This window comes from Acanthisitta chloris, unplaced genomic scaffold, assembly GCF_000695815.1.
Source record: "Acanthisitta chloris isolate BGI_N310 unplaced genomic scaffold, ASM69581v1 scaffold16902, whole genome shotgun sequence".
NCBI lineage: Eukaryota > Metazoa > Chordata > Aves > Passeriformes > Acanthisittidae > Acanthisitta > Acanthisitta chloris.
In genome coordinates, this window is record NW_008661288.1 from 29181 (window position 1) to 46352 (window position 17172).

Sequence of the window (17172 nt, forward strand, 5' to 3'; positions counted from 1 at the left end):
ACAACAAGGGGGGTTTTGCCAAGGATTTTTAAACACTGTAAGCAAATGGAAGAAACCTTGAGTTTAAATAGCCCATCTGGCCGTCTTAGGCTTTCCCAGGAGAGCTGCACTAAACTTCTGCCACATACATTGTACCCTGATGATAGATATAGCCCGTGGCAAGGAGACTGAGCTAAGAAAGCAAATGGACTCCTGTGGCAAATACTCAGGAGAGGACTGTGTCGCACACCTCATGGCGGCAGCGCAAGGGCAAGCCCCGCGCCCTAGTCCCAGCAGGGTCTGGCTGCCTTCCGACGCTGACTGGGATTCCCAGCTTTAATGTGGGTCAGAGCTCTTTGCAAAATAGACCTTTGACCTGAAATTTACAGCTTTTATCACATTTTAAAGCCATGTAGCTGCCCAACTTAAGGCAGTAAATCTTGTGTGTTTTGTAGGGATTCTTGGTTTTGTGTTTGTTCAGCTAAGGCAGGACAGCAGATCTACGCCATGTTATGACAGAATATTTAAAAGCAAATGGCAAAATTGGAGTATTTTAAAAACCACTTTAGGCTCGTAGTTCTGGGTGGCCTGTGGAGCTGCTTCTGAGAAACCTGCTTCATGTTTGTTACGGTCTAGGAGACCCCTACCCCTCCTCCATAGGAGCCAGTGCTGACCATGAGATGAAAGAGAGATCTGCATGTTAGTATGTGTGTGTCTGTCTGAGAGAGAGTGATGCTGGCTGGCATGCAATTACTTTTCTCATTTGCTCTTGCAAATTATTTGCTGAACTTTATGTGGAAAGATAATGTATTCCTCAAAAAAAAAGTCTTTGGGATTTCTTTTTCTTCTTATGAGAGGCCTTTTATATCTTTTTTGGAGTGGTTCAAACCATGCACCTCTAAAACCTGTGTTTGAATGTATTACCGCATCACTCAAAAATAACTACAGAAATAAAAAGAGACACAGTGACTTACATTCTTCCAGCCAAAGCACTATTAGAAATAAAATATCATTTCAAAGTTTTGCAATTTAAAATATTTTTCAGCTGTGTTTTGGCTCTGGGGCTTGTTATAATAAAATACCCATCTGTTTTCCAATTTTAAATTAAATTTAAAACAACATGTTTTTCTCATTAGTACTGTTTATCTGTACTATCTGCTAAACTTGGATGTCAACTCTTCTGCTGAAGTAATCTGATTTTAGTTCACAGGATTAGTAGCATCTATCAACAACCACAGGGCTTTTGCACAAATAGAAGATTCAAGAGAAATGTTTGCAGTCATTATCACACATTAATTTTAAGCTTCATGTTTTACTCCCACTGCTGTTGGACTTCACATCTCCTTCTTTGAGATTTAACTTGTATGTGCTTTTAGTAACTTTTGCAATCAAAGCATTTAAATATTTCTCCTGAATTTTCACAGCTACAATACCTATTGGGTTTGGGGTGTTTTTTTGTTTAAAAAAATAAATAGCTCACTAGTGTCCTTCAGGGTTTCAACTAAGTATGTAACCTTTGCCTGCATTTTGTGCTCTTTGGAGTTGCAAGAAATGTTGCTATTCCCAATGAGTAACCTCTGGCATCGGTTGTTAATTGAGTTGTGTTGGGTATATCAGAGGATTGGTGCATCTGTGTACGTGGCTCCCTGTTGATTTTCATCTGCCCTTGTCTCCTTTGCTCACCTGCAAGCTTTAGCTGGCCAGGTCTTTGCGCTAAGTCAGGTTTCAGAGGTAAGGGAAGCTGTAAACAACCTGCACACTTTAATAACCTGTGCTGGCTCCTGCTCTCCTGCTGGATGAGTTCAATAGATTGCCTCATTACAGACTTTGTGGTGGCTTATGTAGCTTCACCCTGTGCATCCATATGTCTCAGCTGGTGGCTGTGTCACTCCCAGCTTATAACCAGCGAAGGCAAAACAGCTGAAAGGGGGTTGCTGCCCTTTTAGTGTGGAACAGCTTCTCAGGTTGAGTATTAAACAAGAGCCCCATCTGTCTATTTTTGGTGGCTCCTGAAAGCAGGAGGAGGGAGGTGAAGGCAGTAATTCAGTCTCTAGGCTAAATTCAATCTTGGGTCTCCCTTCTCAGAGAGGTACATTTTTTCTCTTGCGTCATGCCTGGTAGACTCTATCAAAAAAGAGAATGGTTTGCAGCCCAAGGCTGTCTATGATTGATTAGTGAATCCTAATGGCTTCGCGGTCGGCCTGAGCCGTTTGGAACAGGGAGTTATGGCTTTTGCTGTTCCTGCGAGGGGCTGAGGCTCAGGGAGGGGGAGAGGGCACAGTTTGCAAAGGTGGGAGGAGAAACAGAGCCACTAGGCTTTCGTGAGGGGAGATGGTGTCTCTTGGGACAAGGCTTGCCATTATTGTTCAAGAAAAAAAGTAAAGCAACCCTCATTACTTCCACAATGCTGGGTATTATTTAGAGGGGTGGGATAGCCTAATATTCAGTTAGGCTGAGGTGGCTCCAAAATTCCTGTCTAAATTTCAAGGGTTTTTTTGTTATATTGTTGTTGCAATAATGAAACACAGAGTGTAAGAACTATGAATTATCACTTTCCATATATTAGCATGTTATAGAGCCAAATTGGTCAACATATGGGAAATATCACAAATATGCCATAACCTTATGATATAATTGTGTGATGGAAGTTATTTTCCAATACTTGGTTTTTGTAATTCATGTAATTTTGCATTTCATTTCAGGCAGCAGTTTTACAACATCATCAGGAATATATACAGGAAATAATTCACTCACAAATTCTACTGGATTTAATAGTTCACAGCAGGTAAATTTGTAAATAGGAGTTTAGCAAACTTTGGCAAACTTAGAATTCTCATCCACTGAAAAAATGTAGCCCTTAAATAGCTTATGGAAAGAAATTAACATCCTTTCAAGTTAAAACTAAAGTTTATAAATTTTTTTTTAATTTGTCATCTTACAATGCTAGAACTAATTGTCTGAGCCTAATGTTCTTATTCACACATCTTCGGCAGTGTGTCTAATAAACTGCTTGTATGAGAAGACCTACTAAATTATGTGTAATTTAGATTTCATTTTACTGCCTTGCAGTTTTAGGTCCTACAGCATCCAGTCCTGGAAGCATACGTGCTGAAATCTGACATGTGTTTGTAGTTATATTTTGGAATTTATACTATAAAGTAGCAAAACTTTGATGGACTATTCAGTTGCTTTTTTGTCTTGCAGGAATATCCCTCTTATCCCAGTTTTGGCCAGGGCCAATATGCACAGTATTATAATAGCTCACCATATCCTTCACATTACATGACAAACAGCAACACCAGCCCTACAACACCCTCTACAAATGCAACATACCAGCTTCAAGAACCACCATCTGGCATCACCAGTCAAGCGGTTACAGATCCTGCAGCAGGTAATTACATGGATTTTATGGTCCCTATGAGGCACGTTTTTGTAAGTTGAAAGGGGATTGAATTGGATTTTTTTGTGTGCGTGTGTAGTTGTTGATATTTTTTTAATTATTTCTTAATCCTGAGCCTGTGGCACATCTTGTACAGATTCTAATAGAAAATTGACTAAGAAATAACATGATCGGTAAAAGTTTTAAAGTTTGTGCTAAATATTAGTTATTTGTATTTATTTGTAAAGTGCTTGTGTTAAAAATTGCAGGGTATGGCAAGTCTTTACGCTAAATTAGGACCTGATGCCTTTAAGCTCTGTCTTCATTAAGATAAACTCCTTTGATTTTTCCTAAGTAAAACTGAAATCAAGAAGCCTTCAGACCACTGTCCACTTGAAAGAGGGCTTTTGTGTTTTTCACTTTCAGAGGACATAACAATGCTTGTAATGGGGAGTTAAAATTGCACAAGTGTTTCCATTTTAAGAAAAGATTTTCAGTGGCTTGTCCTTTTTACCAGTCGTTTTACCTTTCCTGCTGGAATTTGGCAGTCCTTTACTAGCTGTGATATTTTTTTGAACATTTATGCCAAACTGCTCCGACTGTTTTTTTTGGAAATGAGGGGTGAAAAATACTTTTCCCATTATTAAAAAAAATAAATTTGTAGCAGCATGTCAGTAGTTGGTAGATGGCAGAAGTTTGGAATCTGTCGGAGAGAAAGTTGAAGGTTGCAGATATGTATCTCAGTACTGTAGTAAGAAGCTACTATGGTTTGACAATTTTATCAGGTGATTTTGTTTTGGACTTTTGTTGGGGGACTTTGTGTTTAGTTTCCTTGAAGTACTTGATGGGATTGATCTTCCATGTGCAATGCGAGATTTTAATATAATTTGCTAGGCCTCTATTGCTTTTCTGCATGAGTGTGTACCTGAAGAAAATGTATGCAGTGTTGTCTCTTTTGAGACATTTGCTGAAAGTAAGTGGGGATGAAAATGCAGCTGGTGTGTGTGTTTATATACACAAGGTCATATGTGTGCACAATGTTTTTCTAAATATATGAGTGCATATTGGAGTCTGCAGCTTTTAGAATATATAGATAGAATTGGTGTCTGCAAAATTATCACACCTTTCCTTTTAAATTGGAAGCAGTTAGGTTTCTCTTACCCCGAAACCCAAGTGTGTCGAAGTTTTAGCTTTTATCAAGATTATGAAATTGAATCATTGTATCATCTGGGTCTTGAGGGTTTTTTAAATCTTTGCATGTCCAAGTTTTTTTAAAGTCATTGATACTTTCTAATAGCAATAGTAAACACATTTATGAAGAGAGAAGATATATTTTTCCCAAGCTCAAACTTAGTGGCTTAAAGGCTGTCTTCCCATTTAATAGTTTTCCATGTTCTAGGAGTCTGAACAGAACCTTTCTGTCAATTCCTTTTTAAGAAGTCTTTTTTTTTCTCCCTCAAATCTTCCATGCTCTTGTTATAAAAGTTTTGTCTAAAAATTGGAAAGAATTTGGTGGGCTTTCTCAAGGATGCATCCTGCACCTAATCCCTCTTCTAGTTTCTGCTTTCATGTATTGCAAGCTGTACATCCATGGGTGCTTAGCCCTTCCTTAGGGGTTTAGACATGTGCACACCACCTCTGGCATTGCTGGGACTACTGTCTCTTTTCTCGAGACATTAATGTTACTGATTGAACAATTCTGAAAGAGTTCCTTTTAATGGTTTATAACAGCCCTTAATGTAGCTATGGGGTAATCACAGACTGCTTGTCTGTACCACAGGCAGGGCATGTTTAGGAAAGTGCCTGTTGTGGGCCACTCTCTATTAGGAGGAGCCAATGAAAGCCATCTTTCTGTTCTGCATCAACACAGCTGCAGTCAGCAGAAGGTATAGGACTAGACCCAGATTTCTCTATTTATCCAATTAGGCATTTAAGTTAGGATCAAACCCATTCAGGCTCCTTCTCTATTGAGTGGAGAAAGATGAATACCTCTACTTAGAGTTCATTTTAACTAGTCTTAGTCCTGAGGTGCCAAAGCCTCTCCACTGGTATGACAGCATTTTAAAGTGACTGACATACCAACTTTGGGTTCCTCAGGAAAAATTAGGTGAGGGCCTTTTGCTGCCTTACAAACCTTCAACCTTGATAGAAGGGAAGCAAGGACCAGTCAGTTAATCCAGTGCTATGCTTGCCATTTCCCCTTGGACCGTGTAAATGGTTTTACACTGGTTTTTGCCTTATCGCAAAGCCTCAGTTGAGCTCATACACAGTATGCTCAGAAGACAAAGCAAGGCTGAGATCAAAGGAAAGAGGGATCAGCATGGCAGAAGGAAGTTCTCATGGAGTGGAGACAAGCGAAAGGTATGTTAGACAGAAGGAAATTCACAGTTCGGTCAGAAATATAGAACAAAGAGCCAACTAATCTAATTTACAGTTAGTCAAATTTCTGTTGGCTGTTTTGCCACATCTGGTCAGGTTAGGCTGCTGATTCTCTACCACAATTGGAACGCTTCATATGAGGAATGGTGGGAAGCAGTGCAGAGCCATCACATTTAGTAGGATGGGCTCCAGCCGCTGAATTGCAGCTGTCTATCCCTAGACATCTTCTATATTTAAAAACCCCATGTAATCTGTGTGGTTATTGACTATGCCAGGACAAGCAAAGAACAGCCTTCAGGCTTTACAGAGGCACCAGAATAATTTGACAGACATAGGTGGTTCCTATGAATTTGGGCCAGTAAGTGAAACAGAAGAGTCTGGTAAGAAACATGTGAGAAGAGAGAAAGTAATTATGTGCTCTTGTGACATTTTTAGTAGAGTTTTTTGCAGATTCAGAAAGCTCAGATTATTTCACTTGAAATATGTATAATTCCTCGTCCAAATATAAAATAATCCTTTTATGGTTTCGCTCAGTTCCTAGTTAAATATGCAAGTTTTTTGCCATGCAATCCAGGACATCCAGAGATTCTTACAGAAGAACCTGAGATTTTCCATGCTCAGTATTTCTTCTTTCTCTTCCCTATGTGTATTTGAAGAATTTCTTGTAAACAGTCAGGACAAAACCCTTTGATTGCACAGAGGTTTATAGTCCCTGTATCTGTAAATCAAACATGCAAGTTCGTGGTATTTTCTTGTGAACAGAATGCTGTATTTTTGTTGGTGGCGTAATCAGAATCATGATCATTAAGTAAAGCAATTATTCTCAGTATGGCGCTTTAAATTTTCAATGTGTGCTTTGCTTCAGATTTCATTGGAAATTTTGTTTTAATTCAAATGTAAGAATTTGCAGAGGGGTTTTTTTTCCCCATTTGTAGAACTTTTGCTTTGTAGAAGAAAATGGTTTTCATCAGAATAGCAATAGAATATATAATGTAATAGAATAATAGAAGTATAATAGAATAGTTTCCTTCTGGGATGAACTTTCAGTCCACACCTGAGTAGATTATCCCAGGTATGAATTTAATAATAATCCTGGGTATGAGTTCATTATCCTTCATAATCCTAGGTATGAGTTGCTGATTTTTCTATCTAAGCTGTAGTATGTAAGAGAAGTAATAATAGCTAAAATAATAAAAAATAAAAGTAGAGTAGTGAGTAAAAATTCACTCTCCAATATCCAAGTTCATCGAAGTAGGTTCAAGGTGAACAAAAGGAGGTATTTCTTTATGTTGCAAATAGGTAAGCTGTGCAGCTCCTTGCTACAGGATGCTGTGGATGAAAAAAGTTTATGCCAGTTCAAGCATTGCTTTGACAAACTCAGAGATTAGATTTACAGAGACACCAATGTCAGTTCAAGAAATTCTTGATGCAAAAAAATCACTGGAGACAGTGTATGAATTAGCGCTGTGTGTATGTCTGTCCTTTTTGTGCTATCTCACTTAGTTTTCTGCTGTTCGCCAGGGTTGAAACTTTACCCTGGATGCATGGAGTTTTGCCCCCATCCATTATGCCTACTGTGATTGTTATAAAATACCTCAAGTAACATTCATAACATGTATTTCTAGGAGTTAATGTAGGAAAAGACTACTTTTTATAAAACTTAAATTACTGTCTTTTGCAATATTTCAGCTCTCTCATCACAACTGGTAAAAAAGGTCTTGATTTGTGCCAATTTTTTGTTAGAAATTCAGTCAGCAAAGCTGAATTTACCTGTTTCATGTGATGCTGTATTTAATATTCATTAAAAAGTCTTTCTCGCAAGAGAGACTTGCATTGTTCTTGAGATTCAATCTCTCTGTTTTCTTGGTTTTTGTAATAAGTACGTTTAATACATTACTGGAAGGTTTTGGGCTTTTTTGATATTACTCACATACTTCACAATGCAGATTAAAAACCCCACAAGGGCTGTGCCAGCCAGCAAAACTTATTCTCAGCCATGGGTCACCGTTTTGCTCTTAAAGAATGAATTTTCCTTGAACACTATATCACATTTAATATTGCAAAAGGGAAAGCAACTTTTACAGTTTCTCATCATATTTCATAACAGTGTATTAGAGACAGGAAAGTAAAGCAGAACAAATAGACTATATAGGCAACTTTTCCTAATACCTGTATGGAAACAAATGCTGCTATGTTTGCATTACATTTCTGGTATTCTAATGTTTGTTCTTTTTCATAAATATAAATGAAGAGTAAATCGAGACGATATATTTATACAGGAAGGAAAGTTACTGAAAATTCTGTAAAAGAAGAATTGAGATTGGATGCAATAATGAATGGCAGAGTGCAGTGCTGGTTGTTCTGTTTATACATTTACAGTGTACAGCTTTAACTCTCTTGCATTTCATCGAACTAACTCTCTTGCATTTCATCCAACCATATATAGTCTGACCCACTGTCACAAGATGCATTGAGGCTAAGAATGTGATGCACTTTCCAATAGACTCTTTTAAATAGATAAATAGGAGGTTCATCATTGGTTTTGGTGGGATCAAAAATAACAACGATGTCAAAGTGTTTGAAAGCATGACTAATGAATAAGGAAGAAATAGCTACAGTTGAGACAGATACTACCTGCCCCTTATGGGATTGCTTCATCTTTTCTCTTCAACACAGAAAGCTGGAGACAAAAATCTGGACCACTTCAGAGCTTGCTAATATAGTTGTTGTCACACATAGTTTATATATACTGTCATATATGATATACTGTTGATAGGGCATTCTGTCATTATTTGAATATGCAGTTCTAAATCAAAAAGTCACCCAAGACTTGAAGTAAACAGGCATTTTTGCCAGCATTTTTTATCAGGCTATTGAGAGTTTCTGTCAAGTTTATAACACTATGCTTTTAGTCCTCAATACACAAACATTAGATTTGTTTTTCAAGTGAAGATTTTGACGTTTTGTCAAAACAGCACTAAAGATGTACTCCCATGATCCTGTCAGCAGGCTTTATTTTATTTCTTGCAATACTTATTATAGTACTTTTACTTACTACTAATACAGTAGTTTGGGATTTTTTTTTAAAGACAGAAGTAAAAAAAAAAAATAAATCCACAAATACATATGTGATTCTGCTACATTGTTTCATCCTGGTCCAGTTTTATGTAAGCATAAAAAGAAGTTTGTATAAGTGCTCATAAAATTTGTGTTTAGTTTTATTTATGCAAAAGTAAACCTTAATTATGCAAAAGTATGAAAATCATAGCATGAGACTGACATATTCAAATTACCTGACTCTTATATCGTTAATCTGGTACACAGGAGTTGAAATAACACTGGCCTGAGGATTTAAGTTCTTTATTTAAAACTAAGTATAATCTTTGAGGAGAAGCCACTAATCTGGGCACAATCCAAATGGAAAATATTTGTACATACCTACTTGCAAAGACATTTGACTATACTGACTATCCTAGACCCATCTCATCCTTGTAATTTACATTGTGACATGAGATATGATTGCTTTGACAATGTGTGTTTATTCTTTTTTGCATACCCGTGTAGTAGGGAAAAAGTCTGACAAAATTTGCAATGCCTTTGTCAGCAGCAAAAGCTCTACCCACACACTTGCCAGTTGGATTTACCTCGAGATAGACTTGATTTTGGGATTTCTGGGATAGCTGTTTTCCCCTGGATTTGACATTTGATACTATTGCTGTACATTGAAATCAACAGTAAGAAAATACAGCAATTACTTAGGGGGGATTACTGAGTATGGTATGCAAATGCTATCTCTGTGGCTGTGTTGTCTAATCATAAGTAGCCAAACTATTCTTATTTATGAGATGATGGAAAATTGTCCTGTGTGACAAAACCATCACAACTGTCCACAGCGATGTGTAACAGGGAAATATATGCTGGTGAACTGTCATGTCAAGTTGTAATAATATGGTGCCTTGAAGCATAGGGGAAAGTCTGCTACAGTATGGTTCATGTATTTTAGTTAAACCAGAATGTAAACATATTTTATTCCTCACAGTTATGTGTAGATTTTGTCTGGCTTGGTGTCACCATATACTGCAGGGGTTACTGCCTACTGCAGGGGTCAGGAGCAGGAGAGTACCAGTCACACCTGGAAAATATAGAGTCTGGGTTTGAAATGCTTTTCTGACTGACTAGAGAAGAGTGGGTCTATTACAATTATCCAAGGCTTGGAAGATGGAACTCTTGAGTGTGTGAAGCAGAAACAAGCTGTAATATTTAGTGTCTGGCTGGGGTAGAGTACAGAGAGTTGCTGTAGCAGGGAGACCTAAAATGATGTGTCTGGTCATGGATGCAGAGCAATAACTGTTGCTACATTATTAATATAATTTTGTGAAAGTGTATGAAACACACAGAAATGGCTGTAGTGGTCGAGGCTGATAGATCAACCAGCCCTGTCCCTTGCCTGCAGCAGGGACCATCAGCAGATGCCCCAGAAGCTGCAAGGACAGGCTAAGCTTGTGTAAGGCTTGCCCTAAGCACTTTTCCAGATTCCAGATATTTTTGTCTCAGGGGATTTCCAGAGATGCTGTTGTTTGTTATGTTTAGGATGTGCCTACATTAGCATTTTAACTTGCAGCAGGATCTGTTTTGATGTGGAGCTTTGGGTCAGCAGAGTGGTCCTAGAGCACTCAGCTGGAGTCTGTCCAGTCAAGCTAACCTGGATGGTGTCCTCCAGGACAGCTCCTAATGCCTCCAGCTCCTACTAATGGTGCTCAGCTTAGATCAGGCTGGACCTGCGCTGAAATGACATCCCAGAAACAGACAATGGAGTCTGGTGTCATTTCTACCATTTGTCCCACAGACTCAACCTGCTAATGCAGTGCGGCTGTAGCATCCATGAATGCTTCACTTAGAGGGATGTCTTCAGGCTTCTCTTGAGCCTTTGTAATCTTTTGGGAGCCTGTCATGATTTTTGGCAAAATGTGCCGCAAATCTCCTGGCTTTTATCTGAACTACTTATTTTGTTTAGCTTGGATGCTCCCAGCCTCTTTTGGTAATCTTGCTTTAGTATTGGACAGATAGTGGAGACTTAATCCTCACCCACTTCTCCACTCATGATTATGTGGAGGGCAGGGTTTTCTTCTGCATTTGCCTGTGTTTGTGATGCTCATGAACCGGGTAAAATTAAATTCAGTGCTTTAGAAGCATAGTCATTTCACTTGGCTAATGTTAAAATATATCTGGTACCATGAAGCCAGCTGAAGGTGAACAAATTAACCTTCTCCTACCAATGATTGTCGGATAAAGTGTATAATGATAACATGTTTTGTGGCTATGTAGCTTGACTTCAGCAAGGCTTTTGCTGCCCTGACAGTTAAATCTTTCACTTAATCTTATAAGCAAACTAGGCTAAAGCAGTCTGACAGAAACTACAGCAGAATGATATAAAGCTGTTAGGAAACCATGTCCAAAGAGAAGTCAGTGAGAGCTCGCTGTTAAAATAGAAGGTTGGCTACAGCAGCATTCCTCAGTGTCTGCCTTGGGCCTAGCACCAGACCACATTTTCATTAATCATTTAGATGACGGAACAGAATGTGTTTGCCTATTAAATATGTAGATGACACCATGCTGAGAGGGGCTGCGAGTTCTTTGGAGGCTGGATGAGAACTCAAAAAATGGAGATGTGATCTGAATAGGAGCAGGTGTGAGGTATACATTTAGGCAGGAATGATGAACTGCACAAATGTGGGATGGGGAATGTTGGCAACTCCTTCCAGGCTCTACCTTTCCCTGTGGACTACTCTCAGTACTACAAATGTTAGTGGCACATGGAGTACCCTCAGCCGCTGTTGTTTTTCTTGCTCTAGAATTTGTCAGGGCTTGGGCTTGTCAAGGCTCAGGGCTCAGCTGAACTCCGTATTCTTTGACTGGGTTTCCTTATGAGGACCTAAGAACGACCATTGGACAGTGAGCTGGTAACCCAGCCGTGCACACAGAGGCTGCCCTGTCCAACAGCCCTAATTCAAAGAGTAAATGCTATAGTTTCCCTTCGCACACAAGTTTCTTGCACATAACCTCACGTTTTCCCCCACTGATTACTGCCATCTGTCACGCTGTTTGTAACACACTGGTCTCCTGAGTAGACTCAAAAGCTCCAGGTATTAGTGATGTTAAATATTCAGTTCATGTGCACGGTTTGGTCACACCTTTGAGAAACGAAGTTCAGTGTTGCTTCCTCCTCAGAAGATGATCTAGGAATCCTGAATTTAACATTTATTGAATATATTGCAGAAAATGCAAATTGTTTCCTGCCAAGTGGTGTCCAGGGCAGGGTATCCTGCGGGACATTCAGGAAGTCAAGCTTTGCTTGACTTTCCTTTGCATTATTGTGTCCATCTTGGAGAGACTATAGAGAGTGATAATCAGAGCCTGGAAAAGAGGATCACTGGGGAGGGGTTAACCTAACAACAGAGGGGATCTGTGAACAGTCTTCGAATGCATGCAAATACAATGAAGGGAATAATTTTTCCCCCGCTTTCCCAGACTGAACTTAAATTGCTGTAAAGAATGCTGAAGTTGTATGTTCTAATGGCACAGCTGTCAAAGCAGCAGAGCAGGTTTCCCAGAGCGATCTGTAAGAGCAAGACAGACAAATCTTTCTTGGGAATGATGCAGGTACAGTGGCCCAAAGAAGGGTGGGCTAAGGTGTGCCCAGCCCACCTTGAGGTCCCCAGATAGGGTTGGGACTCTTTCTGTCAGGTGAGGGTCTGGTGCATCCAGATTTCCTGCGAAGGGGAAATGGAAGGAAGCCTCAACCCAGGCTTGCAGCTCAGTGTTTGAAATATTGAGTACAGTATTCTTAAGTCAAAGGTGTTTGTAAAGATGAAAAGCTAGATGGCTCTTAGAAACAGACTTTGTTCTCTGCCCTCACCATGCCCTACTCTATGTGCTCACTCATTTAGGTTTGCATGGGTTCATTTGTCATGAAGTTTTGCTTGTATTTTTTCCATGCTATATGTTTATTATATTTAGTATTATTATGATGATACCTAATATAATGCTTAAAATTTTTAGACATAGGACACCTGTGACAAAAATTTAAAAGACTTGGAACTAAAGCCTAAAAGCATTGTCAGAGACCAAGACTAGCCCTAATTTAAGTTAGTCAATAGGAAATGCAATTTTTCATCGCATCTAAATGTTAGAGTCTGTATTTAGAACACTATCTGTTGAAGACATTCTGGTCTGCTTATTTTACTGGGTTATACTTTGTTTCAAGACCTTTGTGCATTGTTTTCTTTATTTTTCCTTTTTAAAATTTTAATAATAAAAGTAGTGTTTAGCAGATAAACTGATTGGGAAAATTTGTACTAGTCGAATTATGTTTTCTTATTAAGGACAGGAGTTGAAAGAGCAGTCAGCATTCAAAGTTTAAATAGTTTAAATATTCTGAAGTGTACATCATCATAGGAAAAAATATATAATTGAATGAGTGTTTGTGTTCTTCAATATTTAAACCTTTTTCTTTAGTTATGTAGACTGACATGGCTGGATGGTCTTTGTTGTTTGGCACATACAGAGAATAACTTTTGGTATGGGTCAACTGTCTTTTGAAGATTCTATGTTTAACCTAGAGTTGCATTTCAACTTATTGCTCTGCTTTGTTTAATATAGCCTGAAATACTTAGGTAAATATATAACATGAAATAGCCAAGATATGCTAATTTTCATTAAGTGTAGATTTGAAGGCAGAGCATGAGAATTTCAAGACCTTTTTTCCTTTCATTCAGCACAAGCAACCGTTGTTATTTTGAGTAATTGTGCATATGTGGTGTTACACAGATGTCTGGAGTCTCCTCCTTAATCTAACCTTTGACCTCCACAGGATGTTTGCTTAGGAGAAAGAATCACTTGTGTGAGAAGTATACCTGTCTGTTCAAGCTGGAATGCTATGGTCTAGCCTGATTAAAATGAAAATTCAAATACCCGTATCTACTGAACTCTAATGAGTAGTTAATGTTAACAGAGAAGTAAAATGAATAAATATAAAAATTCCAGCTGGCTGCCCAGTGAGAGTGTTTTTAGGAAAAGAAAATTCATGATGACCATCAAAATAAAAGTATTTGTGAACTTCAGACTATGAAAGGAATTCTTCAAAAGAGATTTAAAAATTTATTGATGCATATCTGAGCACTATGGTACTCACAGCTAAATGAATAGGAAGGGTAATTGATGCTGGGTGTCTTCTTTGCTAATGTAAAAACACTTCACTGTTACTGAGTCTATGGATGTTAAGAGTAGCAAAATATCTTTCAACACCCATGTTTTCAGAAGTTTGTTGTTCTTCTGTACACAAATAATAATTTTTTCGCCTTTTCAACAGCAGTAACTATTCTTGCAAATAAATGTTGCTGAAGGGTAATAATTAGCATACAATACTATTTGTAAAGAATGGTATTCTATCTTGAAGGTACTAATTGGAAAAGTTCAGTGTTGAGTAGCCTTTGAAAAATACTGTCAATTTCATCTTCATAGTTGATGCATATTTAAAACTTATCAATTAAAATTACCTTGGGAAAATAAATATTGTTTTATGCCATATTTAGAAATAATTCTATTCTTCTGGCTCAGATATAGCAATCTAAAAGTAAAGTGTCTGCAGCCAGGCAATTTGGAAAAGTTTTCAATTTCTATTTTTTTTTTTTTACACCTGGATGTTTTTTTTGTTGCCAGTCACCATAATGGATATTTTAAAGCATGTTAGACAAGTTGGAATAAAATCAATATTCTTTTATAAAAAGCGGGTGCCCCTTAAAATTGCTTGTTTAGTGTTTAATCCTCTAATATTTGAAGGAATTAAGATTGGGGGTTTTTTTTCCTTACTCCATTTTTATTTGTTTACTGAAATAATTTATCACTCTGTGTTTACATATATCTTGAGCTATGTTGCATTAATTTATGTATCATTATTACCACCTATCATTGTAAATTTAATTATTTTACTTAGGACTGTTTAAGCGAACATCATGGGTTTAGTGTCACATGTAAAAAGGGAGTAAGTTTAACATTTTCAAGTTTGAACTAAAAGGTAAAAATGTCCTTTCTTTAATACAACAGAATACAGTACAATCCACAGTCCATCAACCCCCATTAAAGATTCAGATTCAGATAGATTGCGTCGTAGTTCAGATGGGAAATCACGTGGACGTGGCAGAAGAAACAATAATCCATCACCACCACCTGACTCTGATCTAGAGGTATATTATATTAAATATCTTTGGCCTGTTGCAGGCTCTATTTTTATCATTATTTTGTACAGAGAAGTATTATTTACACATTGAAAATAAAGTGGCATTGGAGCTCCCTTTCTTTTCTGACAGTATTTTCATAGAAGATAGGATTTCTCTTCTAATGAACCTTCTTCATGAAGAGCTCCTACTTTCTGTGAAAAATACTGGGTGTTTCTTTGTCCTTTTGATTAAAACAAAGTAAACAAACAAAACAAAACCAAAACCAAAAGGAACAATCTTTTCCCAAGGCAAAGAAAAGTTTGCATTTGGACAGGAGACACTTCATGCACAATAGTGGAGTTTGTTCTCTCATGTTATGTTCACATCCCTCCCAGTGGCCCATGGTTTATGTTGAGAACACATCTCCAATGACACACCACAGCTATGAGTGTCCGCACTGCATTACTTTTCCTTTCCAAAAGCTTAGCCCATTTGTCATCATGGGAAATACAATCTCAACAGGATTTAAAATACTTGTATTTGAACACTTTATTTTTCATTAAAATACCATTTTGTGTGTGGTCAGACAACAAATTTAAAACACATATTTTCCATTGTCTGTAAGCAAAAAGGATCATTTACTGGTGCAATAAATTCTTACACATGCATCATCAAAGTTCATAATTTTCATTCTTCAGGTTCCTAAAATACATTAAAAATTAACATAGATTAAGAGGATATAAGTTCTTAGCAGCTATTTGCTTTATTTTAGTTTTGGAGGTAATTTCCAGAGCAGATTTATGAACTTTGTTTGCTAAGACTTGCAGAAATACAGAATTCAGTCCCTGAAGATTTCACTTTCAGAGGCTTCTCTTCATTTATTTCAGTTTCTATCTCACATCTGGCTTTAAAAAATACATTGTACAGTCTCATTTTCTGGGTATATTTGACAATAACTATAATTCTATTCTAACAGAATAATTTGATATAATAGCAATTGTAGTAAAAAAACCTAACAGATTGTATTACCTTATTTTGGAAAAAAGTCCTTCTTGTTAGTTTTGAAAATAAATGGCAAGGAAACTATGGTTTTCATATATGACCATTTCAATACAATTTTCCCATTTGTGTGCTTACTGATTCAGCTTCTAACTTTCCATTTCAAGTATCAGCTTCACAGAGGAACACATTGATTTGATTCTCTTTTTACAGAGAGTATTCATTTGGGATTTGGATGAGACAATCATCATTTTCCATTCCTTGCTTACAGGGTCCTATGCTAACAGATATGGAAGGGTAAGTGTCAAGAAATTTTCAGTAATTGCTGTTTTATGGTTGATACACAAGGAGGACCAGAATATTAGTTGATTTTCTTGAGGCAAACCTGTACTGGTGTTTTAAGACATAAAAAATCAAGAAGTAAAGCTGTTTCATGTGTCCATTCTTTGTACTTATACAGCTCTTATGGTCAGTAAATATTTAAATAGTGTTGGGAGTAATATTTTGACCACTTGAGGTTGGTTGGTAAATACAAGTTGTCTGAAACCTGTTGATATCATCAAGATCGGCAAAGGTTTACCTCCCTTGAGAGAGTGAAGAACTTCTAGGAGTGATTGCTAAAACAGCATTTTAGTTCTGACAGGTCATCAGTGTGCTGTGGTCTGCATTGAGAAGGCAAGAAAAAGATTAGTCTAAAATTTTTTACTGTAATTTTTTTAAAATCTGCATATTGACTGATGTTTTTGAAAGTCTGCTTATGAGTCAAATCTTTCTATTATGTTCAGTCTATAAATCATAACTGAACTGATGAACATGTCTACAGACTGTGAGTTTCCTTGGTAATTCTCAGAAGAGAAACATGGTCTTAGATGAATAAGAACAGTTTATGAATGATATGCCCTTATGAGATCAGACTTTGTTTTTCCAGGATTGTATTTGAAAGCTAAAGTCTCAGCTTGTGCTAAAATCTATTATGCCATTTCATGTTCACCTCACGTGATGTATAACTGGAATGTGATTTTTTTGTTAACCTTAAAAATTTCTACATGTCAAGAACAAACAGATAGTTCTGTCTGGCTTTGTGTAATAACTCCATCTTCTTGCAAAGCTTCTATCTATCACTAAAAGGTTTTACCCTACACCCAGTTGAGTGATGGGCAGAGCTACCTCTGATTCAGTTTGTGCCTTGGTCAGATTCCGAATTTCTCTGAATAGCATTTT

General features: G+C 37.4%; 1 protein-coding gene across 5 annotated transcripts in view; it reads left to right on the forward strand.

The window, feature by feature from the left end:
* Positions 1-17172, forward strand: part of EYA1 (EYA transcriptional coactivator and phosphatase 1) — an 82870-nt gene that overhangs the window by 23917 nt on the left and 41781 nt on the right. For 4 of the 5 annotated variants that reach the window (XM_009070183.1, XM_009070180.1, XM_009070182.1 and 1 more), the window contains 4 exons: positions 2682-2764; positions 3184-3370; positions 14840-14979; positions 16165-16248. In XM_009070183.1, coding sequence (XP_009068431.1) covers positions 2682-2764; positions 3184-3370; positions 14840-14979; positions 16165-16248 — 494 coding nt within the window. Of the gene's footprint in view, positions 1-2681; positions 2765-3183; positions 3371-6023; positions 6036-14839; positions 14980-16164; positions 16249-17172 lie in introns of all 5 variants that reach the window. The other variant, XM_009070184.1, reaches the window with a different exon arrangement.